This window comes from Ascaphus truei, chromosome 1, assembly GCF_040206685.1.
Source record: "Ascaphus truei isolate aAscTru1 chromosome 1, aAscTru1.hap1, whole genome shotgun sequence".
NCBI classification, from domain to species: domain Eukaryota; kingdom Metazoa; phylum Chordata; class Amphibia; order Anura; family Ascaphidae; genus Ascaphus; species Ascaphus truei.
In genome coordinates, this window is record NC_134483.1 from 97,723,633 (window position 1) to 97,743,117 (window position 19,485).

At 49.0% G+C, this 19,485-nt stretch overlaps 2 protein-coding genes across 3 annotated transcripts in view; one reads left to right on the plus strand and one right to left on the minus strand.

The window, feature by feature from the left end:
• Positions 1 to 11,627, minus strand: part of TMEM167A (transmembrane protein 167A) — a 43,224-nt gene extending 31,597 nt beyond the window's left edge. The window contains exon 1 of the mRNA XM_075592549.1: positions 11,476 to 11,627. Coding sequence (XP_075448664.1) covers positions 11,476 to 11,478 — 3 coding nt within the window. The 5' untranslated portion in view covers positions 11,479 to 11,627. The remainder of the gene's footprint in view (positions 1 to 11,475) is intronic.
• Positions 11,580 to 19,485, plus strand: part of XRCC4 (X-ray repair cross complementing 4) — a 367,562-nt gene continuing 359,656 nt past the window's right edge. Inside the window, exon 1 of one of the 2 annotated variants that reach the window (XM_075592518.1) lies at positions 11,580 to 11,757. The gene's annotated coding sequence lies outside the window, so the exon portion shown is untranslated. The remainder of the gene's footprint in view (positions 11,758 to 19,485) is intronic. The other variant, XM_075592527.1, reaches the window with a different exon arrangement.

Here is a 19,485-nt window from a genome sequence, read left to right on the forward strand (position 1 = left end):
AAGATAGATTGCAAGTTCCACAGGGCAAGGACCTGTGCCTGCAAAATGTCGCTGTAAAGCGCTACGTAAAACTAGCAGCGCTATACAAGAACATGCTATTATTACTATTATTATGGAATGAACACTATTATTTTGTCACTTTTAACCCACAATAACTATGTTTAATGTCTAGTTATTACTTAAAATACAGAGAAGGCAGAAATAACAAAATATCTTGTAGGGCACATACTTTTGTTATGCCTACCATAGTGATTTTTTAAAGTAAACATTCAAGTAGGAGAATATTTGCGGGTATTTGAAGTGCCGAGATACCACATATTAAAGTAGCATGTTCTACTGTACTTGGTAGTCATGACATTTTGTTTAAAGATATTCTCCATTATCTGGTGACATATTGGCCTTTTCAGTCCAAACTTTCAAATAAATCGATTTTTTTTACTCAAGATAAAATAAGACAAATATAAAAAAATATATACATTTACAAAATATCCATCATTTTTGAAATGCCCATTTTTAAAATATATATTACTAAAAGAAAATGAATCAATTGACTGACAGTCTTAGCACAAATTAAATATACAATAAATGACCCGGGGTTAGCATGCAGCTATAGGAGTGACATCTGGCACAGATTTCACTTTGTCATTTCTGCCCCCTCATCCTTCCTTTGCTTCTGCTTCCTGCTTTCGTGACATCTCAAAACACCAATAAAAGGTAAACATCCAAACAGTGAAAATCCAAGTAAAATCTGATAATTTAAAGCAGCAATCCCACCAGAAGCCGGAGTCTAACTCAGTGATTCTCAACCAGGGTTCCGTGTAACCTTGTGCTCCGTGGAGCAGTCGCAGGGGTTCCTCCTAGCCGCCCTCAACATCTTTCCTGCCTCTCCCCCTCCACCCGGCTCTCCCCCCTCCCCAGAGCCTGCTCACCGCCACTCTAGCAGTGTGGCACTTCCGGTGCCTGCTGCTAACGAGCGCGTGTCTGCAGTCACCCCCGCTGCCTCCCCGCAACCGTCCCCTGCCCGCAGCCGCCTCCTGAGGTAGGCATATGGTGGGGAGAGAGGGAGATGGGAGATGCAGGGGGGTGGGTATATGAGGATGATGATGATTTTACCCGTGCGGCCCAATTTTTTTAAAATATGTATAGGGGGTGGGGGGGGGAGGGTTCTTTAAAAATGTATTGAGGCGGCGGGAGTCTTTTTAAAATGTATTGGGGCGGTGGGGGTCTTTTTTTTTTTTTTTTCAACTTCAAAATTTTTATTGGGTTTCACAACAGGTACGTTATGCCACATCCCATAATAAAACAATTTGAAACCCCCCGAGGTTTACCCTTTTCGCTCTCACAATCAAGGGTAAAATCACTCAAAAGCAGTAAGGGACTTACAACATGCACTCACAAGACTAGACAAACCTGACTCACCTGACCAAAGACTAGACAACAGAGGAAAAAAACAACAAGGAGGGAGAAGGAGGGGGGGTAGGGGGGGGGGAATGGACTGCCACCGTGTTCTTCGGTAGTGGAAGGTCTGCTTTTGGTCCGTGCTGCGCCCTTCTTTGAGACACCTGACGACTCCTCCTCTTGGTTCTGGATTTAATAGTCGAGGGGATCCTACCTGTTACGTGCCTATGTTATAGTATGTTCCGCTCCGTCACCAGAGAACGCACTTGTACTTATTATTGCAAAATTGTGCTGGCATCTACCCCGGGGATGTCGGATTGGGTGAGCCATGGCTCCCACACTTTTAAGAAATTTCGGCCAGAGTCGTTGACCCAGCTAGTCAACTGTTCCATCTGGCAAACTTGCCATAATCTGTTTCGAATTTTGGGGAAGACTGGTGGATCTTGCTGTATCCACACTGCTGCGATCTCGCACCTAGTGGCTGTGGCCATATGTGCCACCAATTTGTGTGCCGATTTTGGCAGCCCCCGGGCCCGTCTGCCCAGTAAGAACAGCCACGGGTCCAGGGGAACCTCTAAATCGAGGATACCTTGTGCCCAAGCTCTAATGCTCTCCCAAATCGGGAGTACCTTCGGGCAGGACCACAGCATGTGGACTAGGTCTGCTGATTCCCCGCACTGTTTTGGGCAGAGCGGGGAATACCCGCTGACGAATTTAGACAGACGTAATGGGGTGTGATACCAGCGCATCATGACTTTATATGCGTTCTCTTTTAACGTCGAGCAGATGGAGCTTTTGGCCGCCGCCTGCAAGATCCACTCCCAGTCTTTGTCCTCTAAAGTCTCCCCTAGGTCTGTCTCCCATTTAGTCATGTAGTTCAGTTTGTCGACGTCAGGTCCACTTGGACAGATCACTTCCCGGTATAATCTAGAGGTAAGTCCCCGTGTGTCCGTTGCTCTGGAACACAGCTGCTCAAAATTGGTCCTAGCTGGTCTAATTGGAAATTTGTTATAGAATGCTCTTATCTGAAGGTAGCGGAATAATTCAGTGTTTGGAAGGCCTTTTTCTGATTTGACGTGTTCGAATGTTTTAATATCCTGAGGCCCCTTCAGATTCATTAGTCGCTTATATCCCGACTGTATCCAAATTTTAAAGTGCCGCCCTCCGGCCATCCCCGGGGCGAAATCTGGGTTATCGAATAGCGGGGTCATCAAGGAGTGTTTTGTCGTTAGTTTATGTTTAAGTTTGGAACTCCTCCACACCGCCAGAGAGTTCACCATGGTCCGTAGCAGCACTCCCACTGTGTTGTCGCAGCGTTTTGGCAGCCAAATTAAATTATTCAACTCTATTGGAGCACAGCAGGTTTTCTCCAGTGCCACCCATCTCCGCAGGGACGGGTCAAGGTGCCACTGGACAATCTGACCTAATCTTGCTGCTTTGTAATATGCCATCAAGCAAGGTACCACTAGTCCCCCTCTAATCGTGGGCCTGGTTAGTATACTCTTAGCAATTCGTGGACTCTTCTTGTGCCAAATGAATTTCATGATCTTTGACTGTAAGGCGAGGATATCTGCCCGCACCAATGGTATTGGCAGGGCCTGGAACAGGTAAAGCACCCTTGGCAGGAGATTCATCTTAATGCTATGAATTCGTCCAAACCAGGAAATTCCAAACCCCGCCCACACCCTCAGGTCCTCTCTTAAAGCTTGGAATAATTTGGGATAATTTGCTTTGTATAATGAGTCATATGTCTTGGTAATTTGGATACCTAAGTATTTGATAGAGGAGGCTTGCCATTTAAAATTAAAATTTAGTTCAAGTAATTTCTCCATTGGGCGCGGGAGACTAATATTTAGGGCTTCAGACTTCGTCTGGTTAATTTTGAACCCGGAAATGAGGCTGAACGCTCCCAGAATCTCAAAGACATTGGGCAGGGAAGTGAGCGGCTTCGACAGGGTCAGTATCACGTCATCAGCGTATAATGCCACTTTATGGGATTGGTCCCCTACGTCTATCCCTAATATATCTGGGCTTAGGCGAATATGAGCCGCCAGGGGTTCTATACATAATGCAAACAGCAGAGGGGACAGGGGGCACCCCTGTCGCGTCCCGCTACAGATGTTAAATTGCTCCGATGGGAAGCCCTGGTGGCGCACCCTAGCTGTGGGGCCTTTATACAGGGCCAAGATGGCTTCTAGGAGGCGTCCCTCGAAACCGAATGCTCCTAGTACTGCCCTCAGATAGGACCAATCGATCCTATCGAAGGCCTTCTCAGCATCCAGACTCAACAGCATAGACGGGATATTCTTTTTATTGGCCAGATCGATCAAATCTATGATCCGTCTTGTGTTGTCTGCCGCCTGCCTTCCTCCAATAAATCCCACCTGATCCGGGTGGATTAGCCCTGGTAGGACAATGCCCACCCTGTTAGCTAATAGTTTAGAGAATATTTTCACATCGGAATTAATCAGGGATATGGGCCGATAGCTCTTACAGTCTACCGGGTCCTTACCTGGCTTGTGGATCAGGGAGATTGAGGCCTGGAGCATCTGGGATGGAAAGGAGCCCCCCGCTAGAATTTCGTTAAATAATTTTAGAAGCTGTGGCGCTAGTATTTTAAGGAATTTTTTGTAATATAAATTTGAAAAACCATCTGGTCCCGGAGCTTTGGCTGGTTTAAGGGCCTTTATAACCTCTGACAATTCTTCAAATGTAAAGTCACTCTGTAGTGCCTCCCTTTCTGCCCTGCTCAATTTGGGAAGGCGTGCCTCTTTTAGGAACTTCTGGGTTTTTTCTCCTATTTTCTGTGTGTGGCTGACCTTATCTCCATCATAGAGAACTTCATAGAAATTTTTAAATTCCGCGACAATTCTTCTAGGGTCGGAGGTAAGGTCCCCTCCCTTGGTGCGGATGGAGGAGATACTATAATTAGGGAGTTTGTTACGTAATTTATTGGCAAGTAAGGTATCTGGCTTGTTGGCTTTGTCGTAAAACTTACGCTTGGACCACGCCAACTCCCTCTCGGCTCTGGAGTTTAGCAACAAATTGAGTCTAGTTTTAGTGTCAGAGAGTTCCTTTAGGGTAGCGCCCAGTTTATTGAGACTATGAAGTGCGGAGAGGTGTGCTAGTCTCTCTCGCAAATCTTTTATCTGGGACTCCTTAGCTCTTTTGGTTTGTGCTGCTAAATTCATTAGGAGTCCCCTCATGGTCGCCTTATGGGCCTCCCAAAGAGTAGAGTGGGAAGATACGCTTCCTGTATTGATTTCGAAATATTCCTTAATTTTATCTCCTATCGCCCGCTCCGATGTTGGATTTTTTAACAGCAGCTCGTTTAATTTCCAGTTCGCCCCCGGTCTGTCCAGCAGCCGCAAAGCACATCGCAGCTCAATTGGTGCGTGGTCTGACCATGAAATATCATGGATCCCAGAATGGGAGACCATGGAGACCGCTTTGTTAGAGACCAGGAAGTAATCTATCCTACTGTATCTGTTATGGGGGTGTGAGTAGAAAGTGTATGCTCTTTCCGAGGGGTGATGTTCCCTCCAAATGTCAATTAACTGGCAATCACGGAGCCCTTGATGTATAGTTAGTACGTCTTGTTTCTGTGGTAAGTTAGGTCCCGTGCATCTGTCCAAGTCTGGGTCTAGGGTACGGTTCATGTCTCCTGCCAGGAATATACAACCTATTGCCACCTTGTGTAGTTTATCAAAAAATGATGTGAAGAATTGCGGTGTCTGTTCGCAGGGGGCATAGATTGAGCTCAAAGTGACCTCTTGGTTGTTAATTGTGCCCGTGACGATAACATAGCGTCCATCCACATCTTTATATGTTTTAACTACCTGGAAGGGCACTCTGCGGTGGATTAGTATTGCCACTCCTCTTTTCTTAACTTTCGCAGAGGACATGAACATTGTCCTATAGTGCCTGTCCAGGTAGTTGGGGTGATTCGACTTGGAGAAGTGTGTCTCCTGAACGAATACTATATCCGCTTTTTTGCGAACATAGTCCCTGAAGGCAATTCTGCGCTTTATTGGGTTGTTGAATCCCTTGACATTATGGGAAATAAAGATCAAATCGTTACTCATCCTTGACTTGGACTGAACCTGCAGCAGGGGGGCGGTGGAGGCGTATGTTTCGCCAGGAACCGAGACTGAGGAAGAGCCGTCTCCGACCTGTAGCACTCACGCTGATCTTTGGATGGTGGGTCCTGTGGGTTGGGGGGAAACAATAGGGAAACATGGGGAAAGACACACATAGAACAAAAAACAATTAGTGTCCTCCGAGCTGTGGCCCCGCCACCTTGGCTCAGATTCCATTGCCTTTGGGGGCTGGGCACCTGCCACTGGGCCCTCTCCGATGTTATCTCACTTCGTGAACCCCCTCCCTCCCAAAGGACTTCGCTGGGATAACCCCTTCCCAGCCCCTGGCCCATGTGGACCGCAGAGCAGGCAGAGATCCCTCAGCTCCCGCCCCGCTCCTAAACCAAAAACTTGCACAATACCTATATAACTTATAACTTATAACTCCTGGGTTTATCGCTAACCACAGTATTAAGTGCTACCTCTTGCGTCCTTGCCCTTTATTTCCCTAACTGGACGGGTGGCCTCTTTATCTTCCACCTCTCTTAGAGAACGTTCTTTGGTGTACTATCTCTCCCTTCTATTTTCTCTTCGGACTCCCTTCCCTGACGAACTCTTTTCTAACCTTTTCCATTTCCCTGTATCTCATTTACTTGCTATTGCCCTCTCAATACTTCCTCTCCCTTCTTCCCTCTGGTATAACCACTTGTCCTTACCCTCCTCCCTCCCGTCCCTCTTCTCTACTGCTACTCCACTTGCTTCTTCCATCTGTCTCCTTCCTGTTTCCATCACTTCCCTTATGCCTTCCTCTTGCCCCACCCCGCTTACTCCCTTACCTCTTCCACCCTCTCTGCCTCCCCCCGGCTATATCTGCCTTCTTATATGCTCCACCTACTTTACCCTTATTCTATCCTGCCTTCCGCCGCTGATCTTAACTTCCCTCCCTTATAGCCCTGTGTGGGACTCCTTTCCCCCCCCCTCTTAGGCCTTCCACCCTTGGGTACCCTCCCGGGGTGTGTCCGCTGGGCCTTCTTCGTTCCGGCGGTGTGTCGCTTGCAGCTGCTGCTGCCCCTGCAGTTGCGGCGCTTGGGACCGGCGAAAATTGAAAATCCCGCCAGGCCGGGTCGCCCGCGTGACGCTCGTCGCCGCCTCCTGACGTCCTTAGGATCTTTCTGCCTCCTCCAAGATGGCCGCCCGCGCACTTCCTCTACTGGCGCCCGGACATCCGGCCGCCGCCATTTTGGGAGCGTCTTTCGTCCAGAACGGCTGTGTTCGCGCTCTCCTCCAGGTTGATGGTGGTTTCCTGCTCCTGCGTTCCAAGCTGGGTTTTTCTCTCACCTCGTGGGTGCCTCCATCTTTGGGCCTCCTGTTTCTCTCGTCCAGGTGAGTACAGCGTCTTTTACAGGTGGGAAAACGAGGATTTTTGCCCCTCCAGCTGGAACCTTAAATCAAGCTCGATCTTGCTGTGATGTAAGCGGGCTTAAGTCCGTAGCGATATAACAGGGAACTTAAAACTGATAACTGGGAAACTTAACACCCCAACACTGAGGATTATTTAGAGAGACTTTGCCTTGTTGCAACTCATCTTTTATTCCGTGGAGACCGGGGCGCTTGTCCCGCTGTTGCCCAGCTGGGGCCCGGGATCTCCTCTTCTTCTTCCACCGGCACTGGCGGGGTCCCCTTGAGGCCTAATTTCTGGAGGAACACCACTCCCTCCCCAATCTCCTTCATGTGAAGGGCCCGTCCATTTTTGCTGGTAGACAAACCAAAAGGGAAAGTCCAACGGTATCGGACGTTGTTGTCCCTCAGCACTTTTGTGATTGGGAGCAGGGCCCTGCGTCGCAGCAAGGTTAGGGGGGATAAGTCCTGGAAGATGAGCAATTTTGCTCCTTCAAATTCAATTGTAGGGGTGGCGCGGGACTTTTGGAGGATGGCCTCCCTGGTCTTGTAGAAGTGCAGCCGCGCTATGATATCCCGCGGTTGATCTGACTGCGTCGGCCTCGTTCTCAGGGCTCTATGGCAGCGATCCATCTCCAGTCTTTCCCTGGGGGTATCCGGCAGCAATTCCCCCATCCATCTCAGGACAAATTCCTCGCAATCCCCCACTTCTTCAGGGACCCCCCGTATCCTTATATTATTGCGACGCTCCCGATTTTCTGCGTCTTCCTGCTTTTCTTTCAGGTCATTAATTTGGATCTGCATCTCTGATGTTTTTTTTGCATTGCTTTTGGTTGCAGTGGTAACGATGTCAAGTTGGGTCTCAACTCGACCTGTGCGCTCTCCCAAGCTACAGATTTCCCTCCCCTGCTCTTTAATTTCTGCTTGCAAGAGGGTTTTTAGGTCGGTATATAAACGATTGAAATCGCCAAGCCTAACTGGCCTGTCTTCAGCGTTCTCGCCGTCCTCCTTCTCTCCCTCCCGTTCCGAATCAGAGCCCTGATTTGAATTCGGCGCCATTATGGCCTCCGCCGCGCTGCTCCTTGCGCTGTTAAAATATAGCGGGAGCCCCTTTGATTTCGGCGTTTTTGTTGCCCGTTTTGACATCCTGGTAGTTTAGTAGAGTTATGGTAGTTAAATTCTAGCAGTTCAGTATAGAGTGAAGGTATTTTAATTCTTTATATTATGAGCGGGGCATGGAGCACTGGAATCATGCATCCATACTCACTGCCATCGCGCATGCGCCTCCTCGGGGGTCTTTTTAATATGTATTGGCGGGGGCGGTATTTTTATTATGTATTGCGGTGTGGGTTTTTTTGGTATGTATTTTGTGGAGGGGATTGAATGAGTGGGGTAATTGACGGAAGGTAGGGGCGAGTGAGAGGAGAGAGGGGGGTAGTTAGTGAGGAAAAGAGGGAGTAAGAGTGAGACGCAGGGGAGATAAATACATGTGAGGTGGGAGGGGAGCGAGTGAGTGAGACAGAGGGGAGAGAGAAATACATGGGTAGAGGGTGGGAAATATAGGGGCTCGTGAGGTGTGAAATTAACCTAAGGCCGCGCTTATAGTGCTGGTGACGCTGACGTCAGGCTGCGGTCACTGGAAAAATCAAATTGAAGTGACTTCCAGCGATTGCGACCAAGCCGTCCTGTCGCTCCTACTATAAGCGCATGTGACGGCGTCAATACATTTGTTTTGACGTGACGTCAACAGCACTATAAGTGCAGCCTAATATGTGTCAGCCAGATAGGGGTTCCCTGAGATTTTTCGAAATACTTCAAGGGTTCCTCCAAAACAAAAAAAAAGGTTGGGAATCACTGGTCTAACTCAATGTTATGATCTTGCTCAATGAGCTGGTTATGCCCATTGTTTCAGATGAAAATGGCCCGAGCAGGTGTGTGTGTGTGTGTGTGTGTGTGTGTGTATATATGCATATATGTATATATCCTGTTAATATTTCAAATGCTTATATCTCCTGAAAAAAGCACCCGATTTTAAAATAAAAATCAGTGTTGGAAAAGGTAAGAAGAAATATCTTAAAAGTTAAAATAAAATGCAATACAATTGTGGTCAGAGTGGACACAACGTCTAACTGATACGCGTAGTTCTGTGGCACAGAAAGGTGTAGCAAGCCTCCCGGGCAAGTGATTCGGGTTAACCCCTATGCTCTCAGAGTGGGCAGAAAATGGTTAAGTATTACAATACTGTACAGCACCAATAACCCATTTGTTTAATTCCCCACTCACAGTGCAGCGCTTGGTTATGGCTTACCATAATTTAACCCTTTGATACTTTGGGAGGAGTGGATCAGTGAGTAAAAACACTGACAGTTTGAAGCAGGGGAACCTGGTTCAATTCCCGGTGTCGACTCCATGTGACCTTGAGCAAGTCACTATCTCCCTGTGCCTCAGGCACCAAAAACATAGATTGTAAGCTCGACGGGGCAGGGACCTGTGCCTGTAAAAATGTCTCTGTAAAGCGCTACATAAAACTAGCAGCGCTATACAAGAACATGCTATTATTATTTAGTGGTGCAGTATCACACAATTAACATTGTCATATATGTCCCTTGTTTTTGGCGACTAAGAATTAGGTGTGGCAGGGAAATGTGACTTTAAGTGTCTGAAAAACAGGTTTAATAGTAATTAACCTTTAACTTTCCAGTGTTACGGTGACCAGACTGGAGACTTGCGGTTCTACACGCATGTGCCAGGCTGTGTTTAGATACAACGGCTATGTGTATGTATGTATAGCAGGGTCCCCTTGGTGCCCCGTATTCCCTTACCTTCCGGCACGGTCGCGCTTAGCAGCAGAGGAAGGGACAGGTGCGGGTGGCACTGCGGGGGAGTAGGGAGCAGCTTGCCGGAGGCTCCGGCAACTACTTCTGCGGGGGGCGCCGTCATGTCGGTGTGTAGGGACGTTTCGCACATGCGCAGTAGGGGCGCGACAGCGGCAGCCTTGCCAGGAACCTCCACAAGGGAACTACAGTTCCCAGCAGCCTAGGGGCTGCAATCACATGGCGCGAAACCAGCCAAAAGCTCTGAGAGTTGCTACATTTCGCGCGCTGCAGCCACGTTAGTCAGAGCTGGGACAAGGAAGGGGTAGGTTGTGTGTGCAGGTGTCTGTGGCACCTGCACTAGGCCAGATACCTTCCTATTAGGCCCCGGCTCATCTCAGTTTGTGGCTACCATAGGGACAGGCCCCTTAGATAGGGACACTGCCCCACTTAGCATCCCTAGTGTCAGGGACACAGCAGAAGCTACCCAGCATTTGCTGCCTGTGGTCTGGCACCAGACCACCTCTAAAAGGCAGAGAAACTATTCTTGGTGGGACACCCCACGCGGAGGTGGACTCATCGTGGACAACGCCTTCGCTGGATCAGCGAATCCTGTCTTCCTTTCTCTCGGCGCGCCCAGGTGCTGGAGCACCCGGCAGGTACCTCACCTCACCACGTGAACCAACTATACACCTATTCTAGTGGGCAGCGCTGTCTCACACACTTGGGTGGCTTGTTGACACCAGGATGGTTGGGTGCCTAGGGACACCTCAGTACAATGGGGGCAAACCCTACAGGGGTGTGGACACTGAGTTGGGAAGACACGGTGCGGGGTTACGGCCCTGTGAGGCTTGTATGTTCTGTAGTGTCATTAGTAGTATATCCTGTACAGTAAAACCTGTTATATTATACTGGTCTTCTGTGTGTATTATATTGTCCAGCACGGGGTTATCCCACATTGTTAGGATCCCGCGCAGGTGGAGGCGCTGTCAAACGGATCAGGCACACTCCAGGCTCCCATCAGCAGAGGCACAGACCTCCTGTTAGCCGCAGGCAACGCGCCACATACACCGTAGCCGCCATATCTCCCAAGGGGTGGGAAAAACAATGCTACATATGTACTGTATATAGCGTTGCTAGCAGAGTGGAGGGCGGCTTCAATACCTGCAGGATAGCACTCAAGCTGTTGAAACCACAAGCTTGTGGGTTCAGTTTGTGCGTGGGCCACAAACATTATGTGATCTTGGGCAAATCACTTTGTTTTCTCAAAGAGATGGGAAAGCCGGTCAAAAAAAAAATCATACAAATTGTCTGTGCGCCATTATAAGGACACGGTCTGTATTTCCAAATGTTTATTAAGCTTGAGGGTGGCACAAAAAATAAAACACACACACACACACACACACCACCCCCGGTTGTTTTCTCATTTAATTCTATAACAGAGAGAAGCAGTCTGTGTAATCCTGGGTTCCTGTCTGAAACCTGTACACAGAGTGCACGTTTTACATATATCCAAGATCACATTGTGTGCACAGTAGCACAATAACCTGCCTGTGTGCGGTATAGAAGCATTTGTATGCGTACCTCCAGATATCAGGCCAGTCAGCAGAGCAGTCACACTGTGCACTCACACACCACAACCCGTACACAGACCCCGCATACCCCCACCCCCTCTATATTAATATAGCATCCTGTGGTCTCAGAGACCCCTCTGCACCAGCACAGTCACTGAGAGCAGTCAATGAGCGCCCAGCCGGTGCAGCCACCCCCTTCCCAGCGCCACTTACCATACTGATCTCCTCTCAGCCACATCACACTTCCCGTCACGCAGCTGCGGGTGACGTCACCTCCGCCCCTCCTGATTGGAAGACAGCTCTCCCGCTGCTGGCTGTCCCCTGACATCCCTCGACTCACATTGTGTACACTTCCCCTCAACCGACCGCTGCCTGTTGCTAGGCGCTGTGATGTCACACGGCCAGCAAGATTCTGATTGGCCAAGAGCTGCTGGTTAGCGCGGCTCTCTTGGGGGGGGAAGCAGGAAGCTTGGAGCAGTTACATTGGCACAGGAGGTAGGCTGAGGGCTGCTGCCATGTGGCGCTGGAAGGGAAGGGGTTAAAAAGTGTGTCATAGAGCGCACCGAAAAGTTAACTCATTTAACGCTGCCATCCCTCATAAGAAAAAGTCTTAGGGAAAGGCACAGAAATGCACAATTTATTTATTTATAAAAATGTTTTACCGGGATATGTAACTGTAACAGACAAGCTTAACATTGTGTTAGCAGCAGAGGTAGGATAGGCCCGCGTTGAGTTAGGCTGAGTCCAGGTGCTGAGGCGCGCTCGGCCGTAAGCCCCTGCAGCCGCAATGAGAGCGGCTTTAGCATGGGCTCGCGCACGCTTCCGCAAGCGTAGGTCTTATCCAATTTTTAGTTTTTCGCGCTCACGGGAGCGCAGGGCCGTTCACGGGAGAGGTTCGCCCAATGAGGGCAAACCAGCTCCGTGATGTCACTGGCCCGCCCCCCGACGGCGCGCGAACTAAGGCCAGGGAAAGCACCCGCTTTCCCTCAGCCTCAGCGCACGGCTGCAGTCTCTATGGACTCAGCCTAAGGGGTCTATGCAGAGAGCAGCGAATTTTAAAATTGGCGAATTTATTAAAAAGTAGCTTTTTTGGAGAGTTTTATTCTCCATATGCAGAAAAGTGCGAATTCTGCTATGTTTAACATGGATGCGTGTGGCGAGTTTAAATTGGCGAGATGCGCGCTTCAGAAACGTGTAAAAACAAATTCGCGCCTTTTTTTTCCCTTTGCAATGGCCGCGAGCGGCAGCTTCTTGCCAATTTTTTCTGGCGAGGCAAAAAGGAGACAATGGCGCGAACAGCCGCTAGATGCCGTTCGCGCCTCTCTGCATTAGGATATTTTTAAAACTGGCGAGATTGAGGTTCTCGCCAGCCGCGAGGCGAGTTTTACAAATAGAAAAGAAAAATTGGCGCGTTTTTCGGAACTCGCCATTTTCTGCTGCTTTCTGCGCGATTTTCTCCAAAAAATGGCGAATTTCGAAATAGCGCTGCTCTCTGCATAGGCCCCTAAGGCTGATTCCCCGGTGGTCACGTCGGCGCCCCAGTGGCTGTGTGCGTGTGCAAAGCACTGTGGCGCGTGCGCTGTCAGGAAAGGCAAGAATGTTGTCTTCCCATGCCGCAATGCGGTCACGTGGTCGGCGCGCAGCCAATGACAGGGCAGATATGCCCTGTCATGGCTGCGCCCCCCCCCCCCCCCCCGTCATGGCCCCGCTCCCCTACAGGCCACCGAACGCGGCTGTAGTCACTGCACGCGCCACCAGGTGCGCGTGCAGCAGGGAGGACTGGTGCCGTAGCCTTAGAAGACTACCCAAGCCGGTAACCGGGCAGCAACTCGACTGCCGCTAAAGGCTGTCCACGTTTGGTGCGACGCAGGCTGGAGGGGTTATCAATGAATGGCCTTGGAAATTCCTTTGTCCAGATTCATAAACACTGCAGGGGGTGGGGCCAGGGTTGCCCTTTTCTACTGAGGCTAATCTGGAGGCATCCTTTTTACATTTAGCACTTACCTGCGGCGGCGTCTCCCGGCATCCTTCCGACATCTCCCCCTGCAACTCCTGACAATATGGCAGCACGGTTGCCATGACAACGGGGCGCCTTATGTGCCAAGGAGTCACAGTGTCATGGCAATGCGGCGCCGCATAGCGTCCCGTTGTCATGGCAATTGGCATGATAACGTGGTGCCATTTGACGCTGGGCAGCCAAATTGACAGGAGTTGGAGGGGGCGTTGCCGGGAGACGCCACCGCCGAACGCCACCATCCGTAGGTTTACAAGGTAAAGGTGGAGATACGTGACCAAAACCCTGGGTGGGGCTGACAATACACATAGCAGCAAGAATTTGCAGATGTTAACCTTTAGCACGTGTGTTCTGTGCAGAGGGGAGCAGTTCTTGGGGAACCGTTTCTGAAGTCCGCCTTTGGGGCGACGCAGATAATAATATCCCAAAAAAACAATATATTCCTCACCAGATTTTCCATATTTCTTCACTGAGTTCATATTATTTGCACTGATTTGTGGAAAACAATGAACAAAATAGAAATAAAATATGTCCTGCAGGAAACAAGGGCTTTAACCCATTTGTGTCCAGGGGGGCCATCAATTCTGGTAGGGAAAGGGTTACAGCAGCAGTTCGCGCAGCTCACAGTCATTTTGATTTCTTGAGTTAGAGGTTGTTCAGCGGCCCCCCGATGTCCAGGGATCCCCCTTCCTGAGCAATGAAATGTTTTGTCCACTGTCAGGCCTCTCTCCAGTAACTAATAGAAAATCAACTTGTCTTTGGGAGATGATATCACAGATGGGTGACCCCAGTTGCCCTGTTTGTAGTTCTTCAAGGTAGCTTCAAATATGCAAAAGTCAGTTTTACAGGGAGCTGAGTGGTCCCCAAAATACTGAGGACCACAGATTAGCCCTGAGGGCTTGGAGGGGAGGGGAATTGCTGCATTAAAACCCTTTTTTCCCGCCTAAAAAGCACTGTTTTGTTCTGCCCCTCGGCCAAAACATTCCAGTTGAGAGTGACATTGTAATCTGTGGCGACCATACTCACCATCATACTATACCGCTGCACCTTACTTTTTTCTGATATAAAATGGTCTTTATAAAGCAGAAATTCCCTCGCAAATGTTTTCATGAACTCCTATTGTGAATCTAAAATATAACCGTTTTATTATGCGACGTGAAGTATAACAAAAGCCAAGTATTGTTGCTTATATCTAAGTAAATATATTTGTTAAAACAAATATAAGTAAAATAGTGGCACTTATGTCACAATATCCCTGGTTGATTGCTTGAGAAATTTGGAAGCATCGTGTTCCATGCATTGTGTGTTTATTGTGAAACGAAGCCAGCACGGTAATATAAAGTCATCGGCTATGAAGGAAGAAGCAGTCTATACAACTTATTAAAAAAAACGTGTACAGTATAGTGAAAAAGTGTGAAAATTATTTTTAAAAAAAGCAGAAATAAAGGGCAATTTATTGGGGAAACAACACCCCTTCAGACCGATTATATACATTTTTAATCAATATACTGTATAGAACAGGCCTGCTCAACTCCAGTCCTTGAGGGCCACAAACAGGTCAGATTTTCAGGATATCCCTACTTCAGCACAGCTGGCTTAATTTGTGGCTCAGAATGACTGACCCACTAATTGAGCCAGCTGTGCTGAAGTAGGGATATCCTGACACCTGGCCTGTTTGCAGCCCTCGAGGACTGGAGTTGTGCAGGCCTGGTATAGAATATACTTGGGCCACAGTAGCTCCTTTTTTATCCGCTGCTTCTTTCTTAATTGCTGAATACATTGTTTATGAGATTACGTGGTTTATCCATTTAAGGCCCAGGACATAGTGCACTCAGCGTCGCTGAGGCGGGCTGAGCCGCGCTGAACCGATGCACAAAGCCCCTGCATCTGTTATCAGCGCGGCTATAGTTTCTCCCTCCGCATGCGCGCTGATGAGGAGAAACTCTTCCGAGAGCGGCAAACTGAAATTTGCTGCTCGGGGAAGCGGAGGAGCGGTCACGTGACCGCTCCCATCCAATGGGGCTGCAGCCGGTTCCCTACAGAGCACTACAGAGCCGCCATTGTTACTACAGAGCAATGCGATCAGACAGAAGGCAGTGTGTGTTGTGTGTGTTGTGTGTGTGTCCCACACACCAGAGATAGCATGCATGCACTGCCACCAGGGTGAGGGGGGGGGGGGGGGCTGCTCATTACCGGCTTCTCACCAGACCGAGTCCGGCCATGGCAGTAGATAGATGAGAAGACGCCATACAGGAGTCATCATCCCCTGCCTTGAATCGGACCAGGGCCTGTGTGTGTGAAAAACGGGCTGGGGTTAGTGCAGGGGGTGTGTGTGAAAAACGGGCTGGTGCTGGTGCAGGGGGGGGGGGGTGGAAAAACGGGCTGGGGCTGGTGCTGGTGCAGGGGGTGTGTGTGAAAAACGGGCTGGTGCTGGTGCAGGGGGTGGGTTTGAAAAACGGGCTGGGGCTGGTGCAGGGGGGTGGGTTTGAAAAACGGTCTGGGGCTGGTGCGGGGGGGGGTGTGAAAAACGAGCTGGGGCTGGTGCAGGGGGGTGTGTGAAAAACGAGCTGGGGCTGGTGCTGGTGCAGGGGGGTGTGTGAAAAACGGGCTGGTGCAGGGGGGGGGGTGAAAACGGCTGGGGCTGGAAACGGGCTGGGGCTGGTGCTAGTGCAAGGGGGTGGGTATGAAAAACAGGCTGGTGGTGGGGGGGGGGCAAACAGTGGTGTGGTGGGGGGAGAAGGGGTGGGGGGAGAAGGGAGAGAGAGGGGGGGAGAAGGGAGAGGGGGGAGAAGGGGAGAGGGGGCAGAAGGGAGAGAGGGGGGGCAGAAGGGAGAGAGGGGGGGCAGAAGGGAGTGAGAGGGGGGGCAGAAGGGAGTGAGAGGGGGCAGAAGGGAGTGAGAGGGGGGGCAGAAGGGAGTGAGAGGGGGGGCAGAAGGGAGTGAGAGGGGGGCAGAAGGGAGTGAGAGGGGGGGCAGAAGGGGGTGAGAGGGGGGGGCAGAAGGGGGTGAGAGGGGGGGGCAGAAGGGGGTGGGGGGAGAGAGGGGTGGGGTGGGGGGAGAGAGGGGTGGGGGTGGGGGGAAAGGGGGGGGTGGGGGGAGAGGGGGGGTGGGGGGAGAGAGGGGGGTGGGGGGAGAGAGGGGGGGGGAGAGGGAGGGGGGTGGGGGGAGAGAGGGGGGGGGAGAAGGAGGGAGGGTGAGGGGGGTGGAGGGAGGGGGGGAGGTATGAGGAGGGGAACCGGAGACACCGGACAGGGTCAGGTGGGGACCGGAAGGATTGTATGTACGTACAGTATAGCACCAAACACCCAGAAATGAATGTGCGTGTGTGCGTGTGCGTCTGTGCGCGCGTGTGAATATATTTATCAAAGTTGCACAATGTTAATAAATAATTTATTCTCACAACAGGTCTTTTTTTTTTTAATTTTTAAAATATTAAAATATATATTATATAATACACACACACACACACACACACACACACACACACGTTCCCCAGTGACACACAAACACACAGACCACTTCAAAGTGACACACACACACTGACAGCTACCAAGTGACACACATACACAGTGATACCCGCCTCCCAAGCGCGCTTGCTGTCTCCTCTGTCAGGACAGCAAAAAGCTCCTGGTAGCGCGAGCAGCAGCAAGCGAGAGCGAGCAGCAGCACCTAAGCGCTTACTATATCCGAGGCCTAAGGCATCTAGCTAGAATAAATAAATACATATATACAGTGGTTGACAAATCACCAAAAAATCTACTCGCCACACAAAAAAATCTACTCGCCACCTAGTACCAAACGTGTGCTGCTTGGGCCAATATTTACTCGCCCGGGGGTTAAATCCACTCGCCCGGGGCGAACAAATGTATAGGTTTGTCGAACACTGTATATATATATACATATATATCGACAAACCTATACATTTGCTCGCCCCGGGCGAGTGGATTTAACCCCCGGGCGAGTGGATTTAACCCCCGGGCGAGTAAATATTGGCCCAAGCAGCACACGTTTGGTACTAGGTGGCGAGTAGATTTTTTTGTGTGGCGAGTAGATTTTTTTGGTGATTTGTCAACCACTATAATATATATATATATATATATATATATATATATATATATATATATATATATATATATATATACATACATATATATATATACACACAAAAGAAAATAAATGGGTCCCACTGAAAGCACTCAAGCAATGATAAATAATAAATGAATTTATTCAATGGAAAAAACACATGAATTACACAAAAAATGTTAAAACTGTCCCCTTGGAACCCCAATACATATATACTGGTTTATTTACAGATGAAGGATATAAATAAATCCTGAATCTAACCTAAAAATAGGAAAATGCGCAGATGAAACCAGAAAAAATATAATAGTACCTGCTTATATATCTCTAGACCGGCCGGTCAAAACAGGGATCAAAAAATGAATACTAAAGTACTCTACCTAAATGCTAAGTAACAGTACCACTCAATCACCAAGGTAAATATATAACATGTATAAAAAACCACAATAAAGGAGCCATGCTAGAAAACAGTATAATCACCACAAGATGAAATGCATGCAGATCCCAAGAGGGAGATTGAGTAATGGCATAAATTGTAGCGGTAAGTGTCCAGCAGTGATCCAAAGCCCCCGGACGAAGCAAGGGGTGGTGAAACGTACGTCGGGGCTGTGTCTGTACTCCCTCAGGAACCCCTCAACCCTGCTTTAGATCACTGCTGGACACTTACCTCTACAATTTAAACTTTTCTGCTGTCTCTGTATGGCAACGTCCATAGTCCACACGCCGCAAACAAAAGGCCGTACCTCAATGAGGACGGCCATTGAGCGCGCGTGCATGAGAGCGACAGCGCAACCGATCTTTTGTGCAACAAAATAATTTGATTTTGACGCGCAACGTCCGGGTCACGTGAGCGGTTCAGCCAATGAGGGCGAACCGCTCACGTGACGTCACAGGTATGTCTCCGACACACCTCCCCGTTGCGTCTCCAGATCCCACAGGCCAGGGATCGCCTCTGCAGCAGGCGCGCACGACACCATGCGCTCCTGCTATATTCAAGCCCTAAGTCTCCCAACATACCACTTATATAGTACGCTCTCTGGGGCAGGGATTTCCTTTCCTATTGTCTGGCTTTGCTGCGCTTATTGTATTATTATAATTCTCTGTACTGTTTTGTAAAGCGCTGAGTACACTGTTGGAGCTATATAAATAAAGATAGACAAACATTAATCACCCAAATTAGCCCCTTAAACATGTCACTGCCATTAATGCGCTGCTTTCATCCCAGAAGGGATTGTCTCTTTAATGACCTGCTAACAGTGCTCAGACCTTTGTATTTCTGCTGGAATACCAAAGATAAAAACATCCCAACATGAACAGAGCTACTGAATCATGTTTTCTTATGCAGTATAGTTACCTTAAATTCCTTTCTAGTGCTGACAACATAATATATATATAAATCAGGGAGTGAGTCAGAGTGAATCTCCTGGATGGGAAAAAATGATGTCTCAAATGTGTGCTGATAGTGGGGTCAGATGTAGTTTATTGTTGATGATTCATTCTGGATTGGATTGAATATGCGTTATGCAGACATGATTAAAGCTGTGATACCAGCTGCTCGTTTTTTTATAGCATGGGAACTGTAGTATTTTCAGCTCCGGGGGAACCCCTGGTTCCCGAGATATTTATTGGTGGAGTTACCGGTTTTAAATGTCCCTCCAGGGGGAAACCATGGCCAAGGAGTAGAGGCACCATCATCGGTTGTGGCGTCCTATTGGATGGCCATTTAAACCCCCTGTTAAAACCAGTACGTAATACTGGTAACCATACCGGTAAGTATCTTGGGAACCAGTGTGTCCGATTAGCTGAAAATAGTGAGGTTCAGCTCTGCAAGACCTCCCCTATGCAATCCTGCAATAAAAAAATGGTAAAAATGGCAGGATTGCTACTTTAACTCACGTGAAGATCTGTATACTTCTATCGCAGAAGTGGCCAACTGCAGTCCTCACTAACAGGTCAGGTTTTAAAGATGTCCCTGGTTCAGTCATTGATTGAGTCATATATAGAAGCACATGCACACCGCTGGTAGGTGCTGGAGGGGGGTACTTATCTGCCGGTGCGCTGTGTCCAGGGAGGTCCAGACATCCCAGAAGTACTTGAGCAAAGGAATGGAAGCAGGCACACGGTCTTTCT